The following is a 22,524-nucleotide window of genomic DNA, read 5'->3' as shown; positions in this document are numbered from 1 at the left end:
AATGGAGCTACGGTAAAGTTTTAAGGCGGAATGCCTGGACGACGCTCCCAGTGGAAGTGTTGCGCCGGGAACATCCCGGTGAAGCGTGGCGTTGGTGGCCCGGGATGCTGGTTAATCCAGGAGAGTCGGGATCAGCAGAACGGTATGGGGAATGCACGGTGGCGGTCGTGCAGGGGCGGGGGGACAGCGGCGCCATCTGGACGGACATTCTCCCCAAGCACCGCGTCCGTTTTCCCAGCTGGCGAGAAGATCGCGACGGGAAGCTGCCACAGGCGGTGATGACGCACCTGATGCGCACTGGACCAGGATGCTTTGTCAAGCGCAGTATTCCGCTACCGTTGGAGTGGCGCGAGGTATCTGCAGCGCAGCTGTGGCAGGAATGGATGATAAAGGAACTGGAAACTAAGCGAGAAATTGTTTGGCGACGTGACAGACCTGACCAGGTGGTCGGCATCGACGTTGCGGATGAGCTCGTGCATTTCATTGTGGAGCTGAACAGTGATGACGGTGTTCCCAAGGCAAAGGTACGACGAACTCCAGAATCATAGCGTAGAGCCATGAGAAAATCTGCCATGACTTTTGATGCCGTCGACTGCATCATTGCAGTAGATTGGCTTTTCATGGAGAAGCAAACCTTCATGGGTCTGCGGACTTCTTATATCTGGCGAATCAAACTTGCATTCACTTTCAGATATTTTTAAGCATTTTATATCGATAAGAAGAGCTAAGGTAGTATCCAGCCTATCAGAGTATCAGTGTGTTCTCCACTTTTTGCATTGAAAATGCTGACGTAGCTCGGCTACGTTACTAAACTGTGTATCCGCACTCTGTAGCCATATGTTTTTCAAATTTTCTTTTCCGTCTTAATTATTCGTGCTTTACTCATTTCAATGGGTTTTTGTCGTGTGCCTCTCATTGCTAACTTGAAGACAATCTTTGCAGAAAATTGTTCGAGCCCTGTACAAGGCGCTGCTTGATCGTCTCCCGGGCTTTCTGAATGAGCCGAAACTTCCTTTTGAATGTCTGCATATCAGCGGAGCGACTGAGGGATCCTGTGTTCTGGGCGTGGATGAGTGGCAGCATGTTCTCTCCCACCTGGACATCCTGACGCAGACCAAGCTGCGCGCGGTGTGCCCCGCGTGGAACGCCATTCTGGACTCGCCGGCTCTGATGGCCAGCATCGTCATCGAGGCGACCGCTGCCAGTCAGCGTCTTTCGGATGTCCAGTACATCCTCGCAGCACCCATCTTCACGTGTCTGTGCTCCTTCACCAAGCACGTGATCATCCATGATCGCGAACATGCGGTCCAAATGCTGGATGTCCTTCGCATGTTAGAAATGATTCACTACGTGGGGCGGACCCGCCCCGGGATTTCTCTGACGGCGTTGTATCTGGTCGGTGTAATGAACTTGATGGCCGAACCGCATTGCGGTTTCGAGGAGCCGGACCAGTGCGGGGTGCACCGTCTCGTCGACGGATTCGGGAAACCGGCTAATTTCAAAGGGTTCATGGATGATCTGATTGCAGCGCGTCGCGGTCTTCCGTGTGTGGCCCTGCATCTGGTCCGCTCCCGGGTGCGTCTGCGCTACGAAGGTTTTGCGGAACTCCTGCAGAACTGGGATGGCGCCCTACAGCTGGATGTCAACTTTGACCAGGTGCGTCTGCCGCTGAGCGGGGATTTCGCGTCCACGCTGTGGAATGCGGTGGAGGCGGCGCTGTCGGGACCCAGCAAGGCCGAGATACGTGCGCTGTCAAAGTGGCTGAAGAAGTTCGTGGCGGAGGAGAGCCACCGGATGGCAGTTTGTAAAGTAAGGGAATCCACTCATGTTAAAATAACATAAGTACTCTGTGTACATATCATTTGGTAATACAGGGTTCTGTGTAAAGTGGATCCAGATTAATTTCTATTTTGGATTTCTTGTGTTGTAGGTGTTGTGCCTGACGCAGACGGCTGATCCGCGTCCGTCGTTGCAGTACCGTGGGAGAAAATGGTGCACGAAAGGAGACAACCTGTACTGCAAGAAACTATCCCGTATTGCCCTGCACTTTCTTATGCTTCTGCACCGTTTGCAGCTGCATTAAACCTGTTGCGTGATACGATTCCATTATTCTACACTCTACAGCGGCGTTTGCTTGATTTTACAATAGCATTTCCTCGTTATAAGCGTAATAATTCTTGTCGCTTTTCTAGCAGATTGGTTTGGTTCAGTTTAAATGCCTGATAGTTTGTCATATGGGACAGTACTGCCGAAGTGTCGTGACAAGATTAAAAGATGGTGGGTGACCTTGCAGTGTCGTTACAAGTTCTGGTACAAAGGAATTTGTACATGTCAGCTCGTCAAAATCCCTCGCTAGCGAATACACACACTGGTACAGGTAAAAAATAGTCAGATTGACGGCCGTCTTTTTTACTAGCGGAAGGTTGATCCACACAGTTTTGCTGGTGACTTGCGAATGCTGTACATTTGTACATCTGATGCTGTTACATAAAAGTTTATTGCCAACTAGCTAAGTGACCGAAATTGAGCTGCTCTTGGGTAAGTACCCTGCTGCGGTTCGGTCATGCAGAGACCGCAAAAAGAGACCCAACAAAATGCCGTTTCATATGCTGTACACGAAATTGCGGATACGTACGATGTGTACAGACAGCACTATCGACTGCTGAGCCTAGATTTTTAGTTTAAAGCAAGAAGCTTATTTATAAATTAGTTTTTTTCTAGCCAGAGTATTGCGAACGTTGTCCGGTTGTCGGGAAGGCGTGTACCGACAGAATAAAGTTGATCGTTTTCCTGCTACAAAAAATCAGTCAGTTTTTGTGGTGCCGGTGTAACATAGGCGCGGTCCAACCGTTGAAGAAGTCCAAACATTTATGAATTTATTTCAACTTTTACTTTTATTTTAGTTACTTTGGAATTAATTTTAAAATCTGAAAAAAAACGGAAACAAATTACAATTGATGTTTTAATGCTAGGGAAATCCAAACATTCCGGTTTGCTTTCAAAGTACTGAACCTTTGCATTTGAGGCGTTATGTCCGCTTAATTTGCCTGTCAACTTAGCAATGAATCCGACTACTTCTACAGATAAGCATAAAGTTTTACTTTTTTCTGCAGCTGGGGCTGCACTGTATTTACAAAATTAATATTACTGTACTGTAATGACAAATAAATAGGAAAATGCACATTGTTGCGCATTCGCAGACCGCACTGGAGCAGCTAAACGTGAAAATTCTGTTTAGAGTGTAAACGATATCTGTAATTTTGCTGGTAATTTTTATTGGCTGTAAGTCCCAGATTATTTCACACTACGAACACCAGTTAAGTAAGATTCACAAAAGGGGATGAGTAAATAAAATCAAGAACAATACGGATGTTTTTCACAAGTTGCGAATTTGATTCGCAAACTTCAGGACTATTTCCGGGTCACTATGTTCCGGCCGCATAGCAAGATAACTGAGCGCCCGGAAGATTCCGATAAAAGCGACCGTTTGTACAAGCAATTTTTCTGATTTACGTGTCTTTTGAAACAAAATTCTGTTTTAAATGCCTACTTATTTAAATGCCTATTTTTATCCCTTGTATTTAATGACAAATTACACTTTAATGAGCAATATCCGCCAAGATACCAATGATTGCAGGCGCCGGTACACTACTTGTAAGTTAAAACTTAAACATTCAAAAATGACAAATCACTGATATGTTTGCAAAAGACATATCTTTACCCTTTTTTACTGCAAAAACTATGATCATTTATTAGCATTCGTGCAATGCTGCGTAAAAAATGCAGCTTCCTCAATTTGAGATTTAATTGCCGAGGAACGAACTGCCAGCTCTCGATTGTTAAGACCCAATTATGGTCACTGTACTACGTTTTCCATCACGCTCCCGGTGTGTTATCACATTATTGCTTGAAAATGTTCAGCAGTTGTTTTGCAGAACTCTGATAATATTCAAGTTGAGACGGTATTTAATATTTTTTGAATCCATTTTTGGAATCAGTCTTTGCTTGCAGCCGGATTTATCACATAGTAGATACTATATATTGACGCCGGAAAGTATTATTGATTTTTAAAAAAAAATATTTTAAAAAATTACATTTCACAATACATATTTTTTAAAACGAAATAAATTTAACAAATTTTGAACAAGTTTTTTTTAAGTTTTCTGCGTGAAGGACGTGGCCGACAAAAATCCCGTATTCTCTAACATAGAGGACCTTCTCTTCGTTTCGGTCGAGTAGATACCAAACACACAGAGTACAGTAAATATTGCAGAAATATCAAATTTTTGACATCTCAAATTTTTGTGTCTTATCATTACAAGAATAAATATGTCAACTATTATTAGGCTTATATTTTTACTTGTTTTAATCGTAGTTTCTTCGTAACAAGTAACAAACTTTAGAAGCACTTGCCGGTCTTTCTTTATTCCATTTCAGCCGAAGAAAATTAAGCGACCTTTACGAGCGTTCGAACGAATTTCCATATTTTTAAACTTCTCGTTTTTTCTATTTACGCTGACGAAATTTTAGTACAGAAAATAATTTTTGAATTTCAATAATTTCAATTAACTTTGCAAGAAAGCACCAGATGTAAAGTAAAAGTACGCAGATTTGGCACCGAAGTCTACAATCGGACCGCCATTCGCATCGCCGGTCAGTAAGTGCCAGCGTTCGTTTACATGTGATAATATTAAAAAAATTTAAATATGCATTATTTTTCGCCGCAGCTTTCTTGTGAGTATTCGATTTATTTAACGGTCATGTGGTTTGCGGATGCGTTGCAAGTTGGTGGGCGACGGGCGTAGTGTGTGGGCTATTGCAGAACCATTTGCGGTAATGTGCATACAAAAATAATGTCATATCAATTAGCACAGGATTTCGGTTAAATAAGTTGTCAGTTTCGTTATTACGCTTTTGCATTTTTCTTATGTTTTGCATTTGATAGAAAACTTGACGTCAAACTTTTTTTCAAATTAATTTTCTTATCAACAAATGCATCGAATAATGTGCATGAGTCTCCCATCCAGAATTTTAATATCCAAAAAATTAACAATCGGATATTTGGTTCTGTGAGTAATGATTTTACCTTTTTTTTCAGCATAGTAATTGTAACCTTCAATTACAGAAGCGTATTCAAATTATTACATAATCCCTGATGGAAAATGCAGTAATTAAAAACGTAAGTGCGCTGCCAAGGCGGATGAACTGTCGTTTGATCCGGCTGCTCAGCCTGCTCTTACGAATATCTCACCCTGAGTTTCGCCTGTTCCATGGTCCGATCAATGCCGAATAATTTTTGTGGAGCGGTCAGGCGAAGGAGTTCCACCCCGCTACCTCTGCTCACTGACTCCACGTCGGGGATTGAGCACGCCACGCTGTTGCTCCGTATGACGAGTTTCCACTTCGAACCCGGCGGTCTTTGGCCAACAAACAACGTTGCGTACAAACAACGTACAAACACCGTTGCGTTTTAAATTCCATCTCCTGTTTGTTCTCTTAGGCAGTTGGCATGCAAGCCAACTTGCCTCGCATTTCACCGGTAACATTATTTGTTTACGATATTCAGTTATCGGTTTCCAGCGATGGAACCTTTAATCTGCTGTTGTTGCATTACAGAAAAGCATCTTCATAAATACAGTTACCGCATGATACAGCTGTAGTAGTTTGCGTACCGGAAATATTCCTTACATACGATGAAACAAATATAAAGTTCGCCTAGAAGTTTTGGGTACCGGTAGTTTTAATCAGTTTTGGTTGAATGCATTTTTGTTCGTGAAGTTATGATAATTAGGAGCTGCACGCTCGCCGGTTATGCGCTGGAGAATGTCAAGCAAATTGTAGAATAACCTAAGAAATTGTAGAAAGCATATGTACTGTAAAGTGTAAACTGAATGTAAAGATGATGGCGACACTTCCTACATGTGGATGGCAGCTTTTTTCGCAGGTTGGTGGCTTATTGTAACGATACTGTGGGACTCTATTCCAGTGTGATGTCCTGTCGCGACCGCGTGATTTGCAAGCATTGCCGAGCAAGCCTCAGAGAGGACGACGAATTTGTTATAGAATTATATTTAACTGGTAATGGCCATCCAGCGTACGAGTGTCGATGTTCTGCAGCCGGAATTTCGGTTGTGTGGAGTCTTGCCAGCCCTGACAGAAGACGGCCCGAAAGTACAGGCTGTGGGCGGTGATAACATTGCGATGGCCGGGAATGCCCACCGCCGAATCCTCGCTGCAGAACAACACCGCACAAGCTCCCCTTCAACTAAAGATCACGTAGTTCGCGGAGAAACTTCAGAGCCAGGCGCACGTCAGAAGGCTGGTCGGCACAACTGCTGGACTGCGACAGCGGACTGAGGATGACACTAGATGGTCGAGAAACTGTAAAGAATAAAAAGGAGTAGTGCAATAACTACTCACTGGTAACGAAAATGAAGCTGCTATCGACTGTACTCGTACCGTCTGTACGTACGCACTACTTACGTACAAATTTACAATGTACTTGTAGCTGGTAGCCTAGTACTGTAGCGGCTCGATCAAGTGGCACCACAGAGTCTGTGTACGGGAAATCAGCACTTGCAAAGTGTGCATTACTCGTGCTTGCAAAGCGCATGAGCATGCACACGCTGCGTGTGTGCGGTTTTCCCGTACACCAACTCTGTGGTGCCACTTGATCGAGCCGCTACAGTACTGTACTCAGTACAGTACTAGCTACAAGTACAAGATTGCACTTTAAAGCTAGACCCGCAACGCAAGTAAGCGGTACGCTGTACAATTCACTTACACAGCAATGACGGCATACAGTACCGTACCGCTCATTCTTAATGTACTGTACTGAAAAGACTTTCATAAAAACAAAAATGCAGGGTTACGTAGTGTATGCACACTGTACAGTACAGTTGTTAACCGCTAAATAAAAATAAAAACTATACTCGAAGGAAATATTGAAAAATAAAATTCGGTATTTCTTTGGCTACTTTGCTCATAAAAATAACGATGCTCCCGGCGTGCAGTTTTACTTCCGGGTATGTTCCCATCCCCCATGAAGAATTCCTTTGACCGGCATGTACAGTCTGTTTGCTTACAGTATTTACCGACTTACCGTGCGCCAGTTTGCGCGTAATTCTTGACGCTGCAACCAGCAGAAGTGGGAACTCAGTTTTTTCTGCTTTTTCGACCTTGCCTGACTGTAAATTCGCAGCCGGACGTTTCTGCCTGAATGTAAATTCAGGAAAGTTTGCTCTTTCCAGAGAACCTGAAATTTCTAAAATCGGTTCACGCGTTTTTAAATTTTCTGCGTTATAAACAACCGATGACGAAAGCACTAAAGACACACCACGCGAGCCACTACAGCGAAATAAGTGCAGACACCGCCACACATGTGCGGCTGTAGCACTTCTTTATCGCAGCGCAGCTGCAGCACGTAAATGGTACTCAGTGCAGTTACGTACTGTATTTTGTGTACGAGTACACTTTACTGGAATAACTAGAATTACGACGCGTCGTCGTCATCGCGTCGCTCTCGTCGACGAAGAGCTGCAGTTGCAGCTAAGAACTGTTTGCGATTTGTCCCTGAACGCCTCCTATCCATTATCGTTGTTTGGACCACCCCGTGTCGTCCTCAGTATTATGTCGAAGCCCCAAAGTCGTCCCGAGCAGCCTCATCACGAGTGCCTGGCTGTGGAGTTTCTCCGCGAACTACGTGATCTGCAGTTGACGGGGAGCCTGTGCGATGTTGTACTGCTGGGCAGCGAGGAATCCGCGGTGGGCATTCCCTGCCATCGCAATGTTCTCACCGCGCACAGCCTGTACTTTCGGGCAGCTTTCTGTCAGGACTGGAAGGACTCTTCACAACCTGAATACCACTTGCAGAACATCGACAGCCGTACGTTGAACGAGTGAGTGGCACTGTGTAACAAACCATAGGGAAAGAAACATGCTGCAACGAGAGGTGTGATGTATAGTGTTCGAGCATTGCACTCTGCATGAAACACCTGTTTTGCTCCTTCATTGATGCGCTGATGCTACCACGAGATTTCGCATCATATTATCTGGTCGTCTTTCAAAAATGTGTATTGTGAAGTAATCGCTTAATGATCCTTCAGGTTGATCCAGTATGCGTATACCCTGGATCTGGACCTGAGCGATGACAACGTGGGGCCCATTGTGATTGCGGCGCAGTTCCTGCAGATGACTCGAGTGGTCCGACTGTGCTGGGAGTACGTGGAGCAGCGCCTGTGCCTGTCCAACTGCCTGGCCGTCCACGCTCTGGCTTCGCAGTGCCACAACGACCGTCTGGCGAACGCAGCTCTGGAACTGATCCTTCCACACTTCGTGCGCGTGGCGCAGAGCCAGGAATTTCTGCAGATGGACGCGCAACAGGTGCTGACTGCTGGGTGTAACTGAGAACGGACTATAGTCTTACACGGTTCAGAACATTGCGTGTGCATTGGTGGGGTGTCAGGAAGTGACAGTTTCACTTCCTGACACCGTTTAACAAACGGTCAACACTTCAGACGCGTTCAACTCGAGTTAATGCAAAGCCAAACCGGGTTTCAAGTATTTAAAACTTTTTGAAGTAGAAAATCAAGTTTTTAAATAATATCTAATAACTGTTAGAGGAGAAATCGAATTAAATGTCGATTTAGCAAAGTATAATGGACAATTTTTGCAATGCCAATAAGGTAATAACTTTTAGTATTTCCCTTCGTTGCAGAAAAAAATGTCAAAAACGAATGTTAAAAGTGCATCCTTTTAATTTAAAATTATTTATTCGAATGCATATTTCGAAAGCGGTCGAAACTATTTGCCTTAAACTTGCGTTGCGCCTTATTCCACGACTACGAGTATAATTTTTTATACGGCAGTGATCAAGCAAGCCAGTTATAATGATGAAATGCTTCAATTTGGATTCATACAGTCAGTTTGTTTGCAGCTGACGGCGCTGATCGCCTCGGATGAAGTAGAAGTGTTCAGCGAAGATCAAGTATGGCAGGCGGTGGTGCGCTGGTTGGACCATGACCATGATCCGGGGAGACTGGCGCATCTGCCAAGTGTTCTACAGAATGTCCGTGTTCCCTTTCTCAGCGAACAGTATCGATACGATTACCTGTCCGTAATGGATGCCAACGGAGTGCCCGCCGGGGAAGCGCAGAGCACTGTGAAACGCCATTCGTGCGGTAAGGACCAATCACCACGCGGCTGTATTAATGAATGCAGAATTTACAGTATTGTAATACGGAATAGCTATCAAACTAAAAGAGTGCCATTCGGGTCACACTCCATTCGATTTGAAATTTAAACGTTAAAAAATCAACCAGTATCTCTCTTCTCGTGTCAAGCTTCTCGGGTCAAGAGGGAATGTACGTAAAGCTCCACTCTGTAGCGCTACCTGTTTAAAAATCCCATCAGAATTTAGAATGCGATGCTCGTGTCAGGGTGCGCATTTTCCGGCTCATGAAATTTAGTTCGCTTAATCAGTGGATGATCCGATTGATTGTGGTGTACTCGTCGATTTGATTGTGTACGATCTTGTTTAATTGCAAAATCATTATGGGAAATTCTTCGTCCTTTTTGCTCATAAACTGTAGACTCCTGTTGGCATTCCACTTCCCACCTGATGCGTTTCGTTATTTTGTTGTGGGTTTCAGGTGCGCAGGAAGTGATCCTCTGCGTGGGCGGTTGCGACGACTACAGGGATGTAGGCACCACATTCGTTTTCAGCCCATCGGTGCCCGCCGTGTGGCCCCTGAAGGATCTGGACATCCCGCCTGGTGGCTGCAGCGCAGCATGTCTGGACACCACTTCCATTCTGATTTCCCATTTTAAAGGCATGAAAACCGTACGACGCGGCAGCCACTACTTGGATCTCTTTGACGAGTGGCGCGAGCTGGCTCCCATGCAGACACCGCGCACGGACACAACGCTTGCCGTGCTGAATGGTCGCACTTACGCCGTCGGTGGCTGTGCTCTTAACCAAGGACCTATGGACTTCAGTTCGTTGACGTCCGTGGAAGTCTTTGACCCGCAAAGCGATACCTGGAGTGCAGTCGCTCCGCTACCGGTTGAGTTGGCGGGATTTGCATTGGTGGCTTGTGACGGTCGCTTGTTCGTGTTCGGCGGGGAAAGCGCGGAAGTTTACAATCCGGTTTTCTCGTACGACCCAAAAGCAGATGCATGGACGAGACTGCTCGACATGCCGGCTGACATCGACGGCTGTGTTGCCTGCGTGGGAGCAGGCGGACTGATTTTCGTTTTCGGTACGCGTGTAGTACGTGAGCGGGGATAATTTGTACTTGAACACTTCGTATGATTACAGTATTGCGGCTGTTAATATAAAATTACAGGAACCAGATCCTTTAAAAAGAAATAATACCGTATTGGATAATTGTTTTGGAAAATTTTGAGAATCTTCTGCGTGTTTCGGTTTTAATAATGAAATGAATGGTTGCCGTTTTGTAATAGAAGCGGTTGAACTCAAGGCACATGTACGTTTACAGGCAGCGTACTACGGCGAGCATATGGACAGAACATCATAAGGCGCAATTTTTTATACAGTAATAATGAATATTAATTCCCAGTTTTTGTGATGAATTCCTTAGGTGGATGTAGTATCACTAATGTGAATCGGTTTGTGCGCGTGGATGCGTATAACCCTGCCAGTGGTCAGTGGATAAGGAAAGGTTGGTGTCGTTCCGCTGTAATATGTGGAACTGTTTCTACTGTGATTGGCACTAAAACTAAGGTTTATCCGAAACCCAATTTGATATTATTGCAGCGGATCTGATCAGGAGTCGCTCTAGTCCCGGATGCGCTTACCTGGACGGGAAGCTGTACGTCATTGGAGGGGATGTAGAGGAATGGGACAGTTATGGCACCATCGAAGTGTATGATGATGAGACGGACAGCTGGACGCTGCTTCCGAAGAACTGCCGACTGCCGGAGGGCAAATCTGGCATGGCTTGTGTTGTCATGAAGATGAAGCGACCAAGGGAGAACGAGAGGAAGCGGAAGCGACGGCATTGGAATGGGAAGCAATGACACCGCAAGCGGAGCGCAAGCCCTTCAACTCCATGACACCACATCTTCGTCTTCAAGCCGGGCTGATGCACACGCGTACCAGGAGTTGACTTTCAGTCCTGCGTCTGTTTCTTGATCCGCACACGTACATTTCGTTTTCTTGACTGCGTGACGTTGGGGAATGGTCTCGTCCGCAGTTGCTATCCTTGGCTAGCCCTTAAGTTCCGAGATCTTTCTGTGGCATTTCTGATGTGAATTGCGAAGTGGGATTTTTTTTTCTCGATGATCGTCGGTAGGCAGGTTTTTATTATTGCAAACATTAATGATCGCTGTGCGTTGAACTCGGTTCGGTGCAAAATGTAACAGAAAGCTAAGCAAGAAACGAGACTTCAACAACATGACGATCAGCGTCGCAAAATTAAAATCATAGCCAATGCTTACTGACTCGGACAGTATATCATCTATTATCGGTTGTTTATTTCATAAAATACGGGTACGATACACCGAACATAGAACAAAAACAGTAAATCACAGTAATAAAATCTCGTTTAACGCTGTTGCTCCCTCCATTGTACCGAGTACGGAAGCGGCGTTACTACGCTGAATCTCCAGCGACAGCCGTTGACGAAGGAACTCATGAGAGCGAGGGTCACCCGTATGAAGTTGCAGTCGCTTGCCGGTTTCTTTCACCAATAAGATAGCTGACTTTCCCCATGGGCCAAGTGTTTCGAAGGCTAGTGGTACGAAAACGTATCTGCCATTTAGATACGCCTACAAGCGCACTTTCTTGTTCTCGGCTTGCGCGGCAGCGGAGCCTGCGGTGGCCGACGTAGATTTTCGGTGGGACAACGCAACAGTGTCCACGCAGGTCACATCCCATGCAAGGCACATTCCGCGTTTCCAGGCAAAAGTGGTGCATCCATCAGGGTGACAATCCGAAGTGTGGAACGTCCCCCGGGGCTCCAGTCTTGCCGGGATCCCAGCCGTCACTAGCGATCTGCACACAATACTGTTTAAGCCGCCGTGACGTGCGTGTCTCCCAGCAGAGAAGGAACAGGATAAGCCGTGGTAGCCATACACATCAACCGGTTTATTGCACTTGGCACATGGACAGTATATTACTTTTATTGGCTTGTTCAAACTAGCACTGGTCAAACACAAGACATGTGTCACGCATTACATTATTTCAGCACATAAACTTCATCCAGCCTCCTACCGACACAAAGCGTTTCCTGAACACAAGCAGCATTACCCCGCAATAAAACGACACTGATGGAGTTTGAACCAAGCAAATCCAGGTCCTTCCGGCGTTTGTAGGCACAAGTCCGTTTAGAGCGGTGACAGTAGCAGAACACTTGCTGTCTCCTTAGCTTCCATTATCAGCAGTATCATTTTTGTCGGCAATATTTCTTCTGTGAGTGATGAGTTCAGAGATATATGTACCGTAAACGCTTAAACAGGAGAGATGCCAATTCTGAAAAGTTTCCTGTAAGTTACGAGCGCACTTATATTGTTAAAATGGATGCAGCTATCGGAAATGCAGGTGAGTTAGTGTATGATGAAGATACTGGAACTTCGTAGCGGTTACGCTGTTCATTTCAGATTCAACGTATGTCGCAAACACCAATCAGCTGTCCCATATCAAACGATCAAAGCGTTTCAAATAGAACCCAGTAATAAACCAAGAAAAGCCTGTTAGAAGAGTGACAAGAATTATTACACTTTTAATGGGGAAACGCTACTGTAAAAATAAGTTAACACCGCTGTAGATTGTAGAATCTAGGAATCGTTTCACACAACAGGTTTAATGCAGCTACGCCCCTTGCAGAAGCATTAGAAAGCGCAGGGCAATACGTGACAGTTTCTTGCAGTGCAGGCTTTCTGCCTTTATGCACCACTTTCTCCCGCGTTACTGCCACGACGGACGCGGATCAGCCGTTTCCGTAATGCACAGGACCTAAAACACAAGAAATGCGCTGGAATAAGAAATTCATCCATATTGTAAAGAACCATCTATTTCCGAATGATGTCCAAGAGTACTGGTGTTTTTGACATGAGAGGATTTCCTTACTTTACAAACTGCCTTCCTGTGGCTCTCCTCCGCTCCTCCGCAATGAACAACTTCAGCCACTTTGACAGTGCTCGCATCTCGGCATTGCTGGGTGCCGACAGCGCCGTCTCCACCGCATTCCACAGCGTGGACGCAAAATCCCCGGTCAACGGCAGACGCACATTGTCGAAGTCGACATTCAGCTGTAAGAGGACGTCGCGGTTCAGCAGCAGTTGCGTTGCACCGTTGTAGCGCAGACACAATTGGCAGCGGACCAGAAAGACGGCAATACACGGAAGACCGCGGCACGCCGCAATCAGATCATCCAAGAACCCTTTGAAGGAAGCCGTTTCCCCGAATCCGTCGACGAGACGGTGCACCCCGCACTCGCCCGGCTCCAAGAATCCGCATTTCGGTTCGGCAGACAAGCTCGCAACACCCACCAGATACAACGCCGTTAGAGAGATCCCGGGACGGGTTCGTCCCACGTAGTGAATCATTTCCAACAAGCGAAGGACATTCAGCGTCTGTATGGGGTGTTCGCGTTCATGCATGATCACGTACTTGGTGGAGGAGCGGAGACACTTGAAGATGGGTGCCGTGAGGGTGTACTAGACATCCGGCAAACGTTGACTGGCAGCGGTTCTCTCGATGATGATGCTGGCCATTAGAGCCGGTGAGTCCAGAATAGCGTTCCACGCGGGCCACACCGCGCGCAGCTTAGTCTGTGTCAGGATGTCCAGGTGGGAAAGGACCGGCTGCCCCTCATCCACACCCAGAACACGGGATTCATCAGTCGTTCCACTGATATGCAGACATTCAACAGGAGGCCTCGCAGCACTCAGAATGCCCGGGAGTCGATCAAGTAATGTCTTGTGCAACGACCCAGCAGTCTTCTGCAAGAATTTCAGTGTAACTTAGCAAAGATACGGTCCCCACTTAACCCAGTAAATTTCAGTTAATGTTAACACTAGCATTTACTGCACGATGCAGTCAGTAATATTCATGGCAACTTTTCTTAGAACTGTACGCTGCCCGCGTCTTAAACATTTACGCGATCGTAGTACCTATGCCACGTCTTCCGCTTGCCGCTGCGCAAGGCCGACATCCCGCCCGTTCAACTCCACAATATAGCTCACTTGTCCATCCGCGACACCCATACCGATCACCTGGGTCAGTTTCTCACGTCGCCAAACTATTCCCCGCTTCGTCTGCAGTCCCATTTTCAGCCATTCCTGCCACAGCAGTGCCGCAGATAGTGCACGCCACTCGAACTGCAGTGGAATACTGCGTTTGACAAAGCGTTCTTCTCCAGTCCGCAGCAGAAGTCACCACCGATTTCTGCAGCTCTTCGTCGCGATCTTCTGGCCAGACGGGAAAACGGACGCGGTGTTTGGGAAGAATGTCCGTCCAGATGGCACCGCTGTCATCCTTCCCCTGCACGACCACCACCGTAGAGCCCCCAAGCCGATCCGCTGATCCCGACGCTTCTTCGTTAATCAGGTCCCCGGGCCATTAACGCTACGCTCCATCGGGATTTTCACGGCGCAACACTTCCACCGGGAGCATCGTCCAGGCCTTCCGCCTCAATGCTCTGTCATAGCTCCATTCGCTGAATTTTGAGTGACTGGATAGAAAGACGCGGTTAATAGGAATGAGTTCGCGGCGACGATTGGGGCACAGCAGATCGATATAGAGTCCCTTCTCCGACACGGCCATGACGCGGCCATGCAGGAAAACGTTGTTGTCGCCCATAAAATTGACGTAGTTTAGCCGTTCCGCAAACATGGCTGACAACACTAACTTCGGATCGCAGCCTACAATCAAAGCAAAACGATGCGCTTGCAGGCCCTTTACGCTTTACGGTATCCACAATTCCCGCGCAGGGATGTCCAGCAAAAATTCTCCAACTCGTACCTGTTTGTTAGGGTGCTAAATGGCAACTGATCCACAGGACTGTATAGAGTATACTCGGATCTCGATGATGCACGAATCGGAATTAATTATCTATCACTAATATTCACTGGGAACCTAAGTAAATTAAATTTGGAAAAGAACCGCAAGATACGAATTTGAACTAAAACGCTATTACCTTTCTGTGCTTCAAAGCCTGAAGCGACCAAAGCTACAGTACGCTCGTAGAGTCGTACTGCAGTACGGCTCAACGAGTACTGTACAACGGAGTGAAATGACTGCAGTAGACCCGACCGATAAAGCCGCTAAAACCGGTCGGCAGCGTCGGCTCAACTGGTAGCCACTTTTGCCGCCCATTGTACGTCACCTTAACCATCACTTCGAACCACGGCAGCAACATTGTCGGCAGCAGTAGCGCTGTCCTGCAGAACGTTCGGGGTATCTTCCTCGGCGACCAGGATCGACAGGACTGGTAGTTCGAAATGGCTGCCAATGAAATTTTCGGCAGGAAAATGGCGAAGCACTGCAGAACGTCATTCGTGCGGTGAGGACTTGCAGTTATACGAGTGTTAACGCATCATTTTATATGACATGTGTTCTCCAATATATTGCAATAAACAGAAGGCGGGCACGGCCACACTTTTCCGTAAAAACTAATTAAACCAAAGCCATTGCTCTTCTGTGGTTACAAAACAGAGTACTTGAGGTTCTCGTAGTCACTCCCAAGCGGAAAGCTGGCCTGAGAAAACAGTAGAACGCGTTTCTCGTGTTACTTTGTGAACTTTGGGTTCATAAGTTTCCCGGCCAATGAAATACAGCTCTTCTCCAGGCGACTGTTTGTGTTAACTGGGTTGGCACAGTTTGGATTAATTGCAAAATAATTAAGTACAGTACGCCTCTTCGTTGAGTGATATTATAGTAACCTCGTGGACGGACGTACTATAGCCATTTTGCGGAGAAACGAGCAGGCGAACCGTATATTTGCTAGTTTTAGGTGCAAATGAAAAGATCCTCTGCGTGGGTGATTGCGAATACAACGATGCAAGTAGCGTGTACGGTTTCAATCCACCATCGACCCCGGCCTGTGGCGCCTGAAGGATCTGGCCACTGGCGTCGACGGCTGCGACGCAGTGCCACTGGTCGCCTATTCGATTGAGATTTCCCACGTTCGTGGCTCGCATACTGTACCGCGCAACAGAAACTACCTGGAGTGGCGCGAAGTGGCCCCAGTGCAGATGACGCGGACAAAGGCAGCAGAATTTGAAGCTTTCTTAGTGTTGCTTGCAATTTTATTTCGCCCTCGGGGAGAACAATAGCGCCCCCCCCCACCCCGAAAAGGTCGCGACGGCCCTTGCACAAGGATAACATGCGGGACATCAGTCTGAAGCTGGTTAGTAGCTGGACGCTGCTCCCGAATAAATGCCGATTGCCGGAAGACATTGTTGTTTAATTTTTAGATAGTTGATTTTGACGGGTGAAGATTTTGGATTTCATGCGTAAAGTGATGACGATGACTTTTGCAGCCTGACCAGTTCCACTTCCTCTTTTGGTACTTACGTCATTTCCCCTGCTAAACTGCCGACGGGTCGGGCGGCGGCAATAGTCTTGAATACACTGAACAGAATATCTGCAAGAATGTGCTTTTTTTATTTTTTAATGCTCTTCAGTTTTTTGTTATGCAAAAAGGACAGGAAAACTTACAGTTGCCGCAAGCCAAGCAAGCTATAAGATGAACAACGGGTATTGGGTCCACCGCCGAACACTTCAGTGTTCTGTTTTATCACTTCATTCAGTTTTCACTGTTCAATATAGCGGCAAAAAAATCTTTTTTGATCCGTTTCAATGTTATCAAAATTCATAATATGACAAGTAAGTTAAGGCTTTCCGAAATACAAATGCCTCAGTGCATAGTTTGCTGTGCCCCTATTCTACAATCTTCGGCTTCTGTACTGCACTTGACTTTATAATAACTTGCTGCACATATAAAAGTAATAGATGACAAATTAATGTGATATCCAGCTGCAATGGCTGCTTTCGAATTCCACAAGCATCTGTGGTTTACACTATTTATAGCTGCCATGAGTTACGCTCATTCCATACCAATGAAAATTATTTATTGAAAGAACGATAAAAAGGTGAGTAAAGTAAAGTATTTTAATTCGGGAAAGAAACTATCAGAATTATCCAGCAATTCATCCACAAACACACAGAGCTGCAAAAACGGCGACAAACCTGCCTTCATTTTATACAAAAGCAAATTATGGATTGTAAATCAAAAGCAATGCAAAGCGTAGGCAATAGAAGATTAATAAAACCAGCGACCCGCAAAAAATAGTTGCACTTAATAAAACTCATTAAAAAAATCGCTAATATGTCTTGGCTTTGTAAACAGAAAACAAATAAATAAAAAAATTTGCTAGCGATATGTCGTCAGTTACTAATTACTGTAGAGCCCTGCAACGGACTGGGAAATCCGATCCACTCCGAACCCACTCCGATTTTCGGACCGGATTGGACGGATTTCAATCTGGAAAATTCGGAGTCGGAGTGGTTTCGGAGTTTATGTGCACCTGATCGGATCGGGTTCGGATGCAATCAAGACTCCGAATAATCCGTAATTAAATAAATTTTATTAATTAATTTTTATTAAATTTCACCGGCCTTCAAAACAAAAATTTTCGTCAACTACTTCCATTTGCGTTTAATTAATTTTCATCGAAGTACCTGCTTTTGTTTAGTTGACTGTTGTTAATTCTCTTTTACTTCCTTTTATTAATTCTCCTGACACTTTTTATTATTTTGAGTGTTTTACGATTGTTATGATGTCGTTATTTGTTATTGTCTTATCAAATAATTTTAGTATAACTATTACAGTACGGTTAAAGTTTAAACGGACCACATGTGTTGTGCAGCTCAGTCAGTTTCGCTAGGCACCGACTTCCCGTTTTTATTTGCAGCACTTGTAATTCGATTAATACTTGAGATTAAGATAACAATAATAATATATTCTAATTATATATACTAACATTATATATAATAATATAAACTTACACTAAGGAATGCACGAAACTACCATTTATTTTTAGTTCCGGACGTTTAGAAACATCCATCCCTCTAAATTTCTGTCCCTATTTTTGAACCTAACTAATACGTGGGTAATCCGTGGCCTGAAGCGTATACAACAAAAAGATCTGATACAGATATCTGACAGTGAGGATAGATAACTAACCTCTCCAATTGCTTCAACACTGTAGTGCTAAAAAACTAAATTCACCTAAAAAATCTTGTATATATAAATCCTCTAGCTTAACCTTTATTATGCCCAAGAAACTTGTACCTGTGAATTCTGAAGTCTTTTGGCTACCGACAACATGGCTAAAATTTTTTTGAATGCCATGTTACGGTACTTCGGCATTAAAATTTTTAACTGCTTCGGCATTAAATTTTTTTTAATCTGGGGATGTGTAATAAAATTAAGCAATATTCTTTCGGAAAATTTTTCGGATTGGATCGGAGTGGGTTCGGATTGGCCAAAAATATTTTCGGATCGGATTGGTCGGAGTACGATTTTTAGAATTCGGAGTCGGACTGGGTTCGGATAAAATTTTTTAAGTTCGGATCGGACTGGACGCAATTTTGTACTCCGTTGCAGGGCACTACTAATTAGTGTAATAAGTAATCAGTACGGCGGTGCTGTATTCCGTTGATCAGATGGAAGCAGCACAGTCATATCTGCCTACCTGTTGCATTTAACAGAAATTCCTGTTGAGAAAAAAATTTGTGCATCATGGTTATATTATAACATCATAAAAAGTTTTATTGGTAATAACAATAAATAATTATTACTAAGTAATCGACCGGAGCGAAGCGAAGGTCCTCTTAATTCAACACCAATGCATTCGTTGATTTCTGTCCGTTACGGAAATCCGTTACGGAAGTGCGTTACGGAAGTAACAGTATGACGTCACCGCAGCCGACAGCGATGACGTCATCGCTGGCCACCGTGACGTAACGGCTGTATAGAGGGGCACTGCAGCCATTGATTTCTGTCCGTTACGGAACAGCGTTACGAAAGTAACGCCGTGACGTCGCGGCGTGACGGGCTTTTCCTATCAAAACTCCATTTCCCGATCTTTCGCGTTCACTTGTGCGACTTTAGTAACTCTGTGGTTTCGTTTAGGTTACTGAATGTTACATACCAAAATTAGTGTCTTGTCGGCAACTTATGAATCTTTCTCCCTTCTTGACCACTTCTTTCAAAACGATATCTCTTAATCGTTCTAGCGCCAATGGGGTTTTTGTGGACAAATAAGTTTTAAAAAGTTTTAAAAAACGTTGTAAAAATATTTTTGTTTAGTCACACCTTAATGCAACTGTAAAATTTTGAGCTTTATCTTTTGTGTTTAAAGCTAACGAAATTTTACCAGTTGCCTTGCCTGCGTCATGTGGTGGACTTTTGTCCGTATACTAACTGTCTCAACCGTAACTGTCAAAACATACCAACCTGTTCTCGGGCCTTCTTAAAAAATAAACGACAAACTCGCTTTATGTAACAATTTTATGTAACAGAACTTCCGAGCCCGCAACACAACAACATCCGCGGACGAACGTCGCGGCTTGACGCACTGTCACGCCGCGACGTCACGGCGTTACTTTCGTAACGCTGTTCCGTAACGGACAGAAATCAATGGCTGCAGTGCCCCTCTATACAGCCGTTACGTCACGGTGGCCAGCGATGACGTCATCGCTGTCGGCTGCGGTGACGTCATACTGTTACTTCCGTAACGCACTTCCGTAACGGATTTCCGTAACGGACAGAAATCAACGAATGCATTGGTGTTGAATTAAGAGGACCTTCGCTTCGCTCCGGTCGAATATAAATTTAAAAAATTAATTTAAAAGCGGACAGTCTTCATTCATTTGTCGCGGAGCGGACTGCAAAAAAAACAACAAGAAAAGTCGGTAAAGTGAAGCGTTTTAATTCGGAGAAGAAACTATCGGAATTATCAAACGATTCATCCACAAACTCACACAACTGCAAAAACGGTGAAAAACCTTACTACTTACCATAACAAAAGCGATTTACAAATTATAATTAATAACAATGCATCTGTTAGCAGTATAAATATATCAGATCAACGAGAATTAAACAGCGGAAAAAATAGTTGCACTTAATAAAAAAATCATTTATAAAGTCGGTAATTGCTATCCGGCCGTGGGCTCGTAGTTGCCATTCAAAAATGAGAGTCTTCGAAATTCGAATTCAGCTGTAGTTTAGATTTGTACGTGTTCTCACCGTTCGAGTTTGTATATAACTAACGGCTGGAATGAGTAGTGCGTTACAGAGGAGAAAGGTCACGCCTGCTTCCATGCAAGGACACTCCAGCGCTCACCACACGCAAGTTCATGGACTAAATATTCTATCCGATGTTTACGACTCCGCGCTCAGTTACGAGCAGTAAAAGGTTTTTATTAATAATTTTTTTATCTTCCCGCTATAACTTAAAAACGGCGACATCCTGCGGCTCGCGATTAAAAGGCCTGTTTGATATAATTGTAAAAACACGTGAAACGTCAGATGAACCCCCTGCAATACGAGTGGATGTGTGGTGAATCTACTGTTTTGGTCGTAATATGCAGTGCGGATTCTTACCTAATGGAATGACCGTCCTTCCGGAAATTGTTTAATATCTCTTCAGAACGTCGTTTTGTACGCTTGTATTTTTCTGGAATTTTTCCGTTTGGCTCTCTTGTGTTTACAACTTAGTTTTAGTTAAGATCTCAGTTTATAACCAGATACTAGGGAGTGCACCGCTTTGGGCTAGCACTAAGAGACCGAGGCGAAGCCAGAAACTCGTGTTTAAGTTCTGGTGAATACTGCTATTGACTCATCCAACTCCAAAGCCACTGGTTGGGCGTATTAACCACGGACCGGTCAGAGGCTCCCACTCAGAAAAATTTCGGTTTGTGTTCGAAAACAGAGTAAGTAGAGAGAATGCTTAATAAAGTAAATTCGTCGGCGATTGTGCAGGGGGGTGACGAAAAATCAATTTAGAAAATGCAGGTATCGTACATATTGACAGCGTATTAACGGGTAGGTGCCATATGCTCTTCATGTTTCGCCGGTGGAGAATAAATTCTCAATGCATAGTATTATCTGGTAGCACTGTAGATCTGCATTCTTAATTTTTCCTTTTTATGGCTAGGTAATTTGAAAATGATTGATTGCGGCATGTTGTTACTTTTACGCTTCATATTAATCAGCATTTACTGCAATCTTGCTACAGTTTTTTGTGCTGATTATACAATACGTAGTTGTACAATATGCAGTTGTTGTATATGTAGTGTTTTTGTGTGCAGAATATCTACAGAATATATATATGTGCGTTTGTGTGGATATCGATTTTGTGTGTTTTTGTGTGCAGAATATCTATAGTTTTGAGTGTTTTTGTGTACAGTAGAATATCTACAGTATTACGAGACAGCATCGAGAACTGCATTCAGTGGACAACGAGCATGCCAGCAGTGCAACAATTTACCCCAATGCTTGGCCGATATTATCCATGCAACTGGGATCTCACCTCAGAAACTGGAGAATCTGGAAGCAAGAGATATACTGCTAAACCTTCAGATCGCGAGATATATTTTGTAGTCTTTGCTGACAGTGAGTAGGCACTAGGCAGCTCGGATTCCTCGACTGACTTCGCAGCATCAGTGGTGCTCACCAGCAAAAGTGGATAGTACAGTAATACCATTGAAAGTAAACTTTGAAATTCCTTGTAGCGAATGTCCTAATATCGGAAGCGGTTCCAAAACCCAGCTACGCCAGGCGGGCAGAATGATGACGAGATGATGACGTGATAGTATGATGAGGTGATCTCATTCACCCCTACCTGAACAAGCGTATCTGCAAGCGGGGGGCGGAGCGTGCTAGTTAAGGTTTTATTGCGTGCGCGTTACAGGGAACGTGCGAGTTTAAGCTAGGATTCGAGCAGCGCTGTTAGGCGTTAGCTATCTCACTTGTCAGTACATCAGTACAGCCAATCCACATTGCCATAGACTACCATTGGTAGACACGTCGGTTTACGTCACAGTCCCACACACTGCTTGCAGTACGTACATAATTAAAACGGTATTAGTAATTTTTAATTAGCAGTCTGATTGGGTGCTGCCATCTCGTTTCAACCGATGGCTCTGCACGAACCCCGAAAACACCTTCCGGCTTCCGCGCATGTCAGAACGACCGGCGTCTCACCTATCTCGATATAGTGGGAGGAGCGTAAGCTCAGAACAGATCCCCCCTATTGGCTCGCCATTTTTCGTTTCATGCCAGCTTCCCTCAAACTCGCTGCCCATTGGCAGTCCAAACTAACCCGTGTGGCCATTTGAATGTGGAAATTTCAGTTGTCCGTCAATATCAGTGAATTTTTGATTGCTAGCTAGCAGTTTTCTGCTATTTTCAATTTTCATCGCTTCACGCTAGTACTTACTCCAATCTCGACTACCGTTTCATGCTGTCCGCATTGGGATTCTGCTTTTCT

General features: G+C 44.8%; 1 protein-coding gene across 1 annotated transcript; it reads left to right on the top strand.

Moving 5' to 3' along the window:
* The first annotated feature begins 7,568 nt into the window (after positions 1-7,568).
* On the top strand, positions 7,569-11,322 carry LOC129595952 (kelch-like protein 2). Its single transcript, XM_055493087.1, has 6 exons — positions 7,569-7,898; positions 8,106-8,382; positions 8,936-9,179; positions 9,651-10,259; positions 10,602-10,682; positions 10,778-11,322. The coding sequence occupies exons 1-6, from the start codon at positions 7,630-7,632 to the stop codon at positions 11,038-11,040; spliced, it is 1,743 nt and encodes a 580-aa protein (XP_055349062.1). The 5' UTR covers positions 7,569-7,629; the 3' UTR covers positions 11,041-11,322.
* Positions 11,323-22,524: the final 11,202 nt, after the last annotated feature.

The sequence above is a fragment of the Paramacrobiotus metropolitanus genome, unplaced genomic scaffold (assembly GCF_019649055.1).
Source record: "Paramacrobiotus metropolitanus isolate TYO unplaced genomic scaffold, Prichtersi_v1.0 Parri_scaffold0000084, whole genome shotgun sequence".
In the NCBI taxonomy this organism is placed as follows: Eukaryota; Metazoa; Tardigrada; class Eutardigrada; order Parachela; family Macrobiotidae; genus Paramacrobiotus; species Paramacrobiotus metropolitanus.
This window is presented reverse-complemented; position numbering and strand designations above follow the sequence as displayed.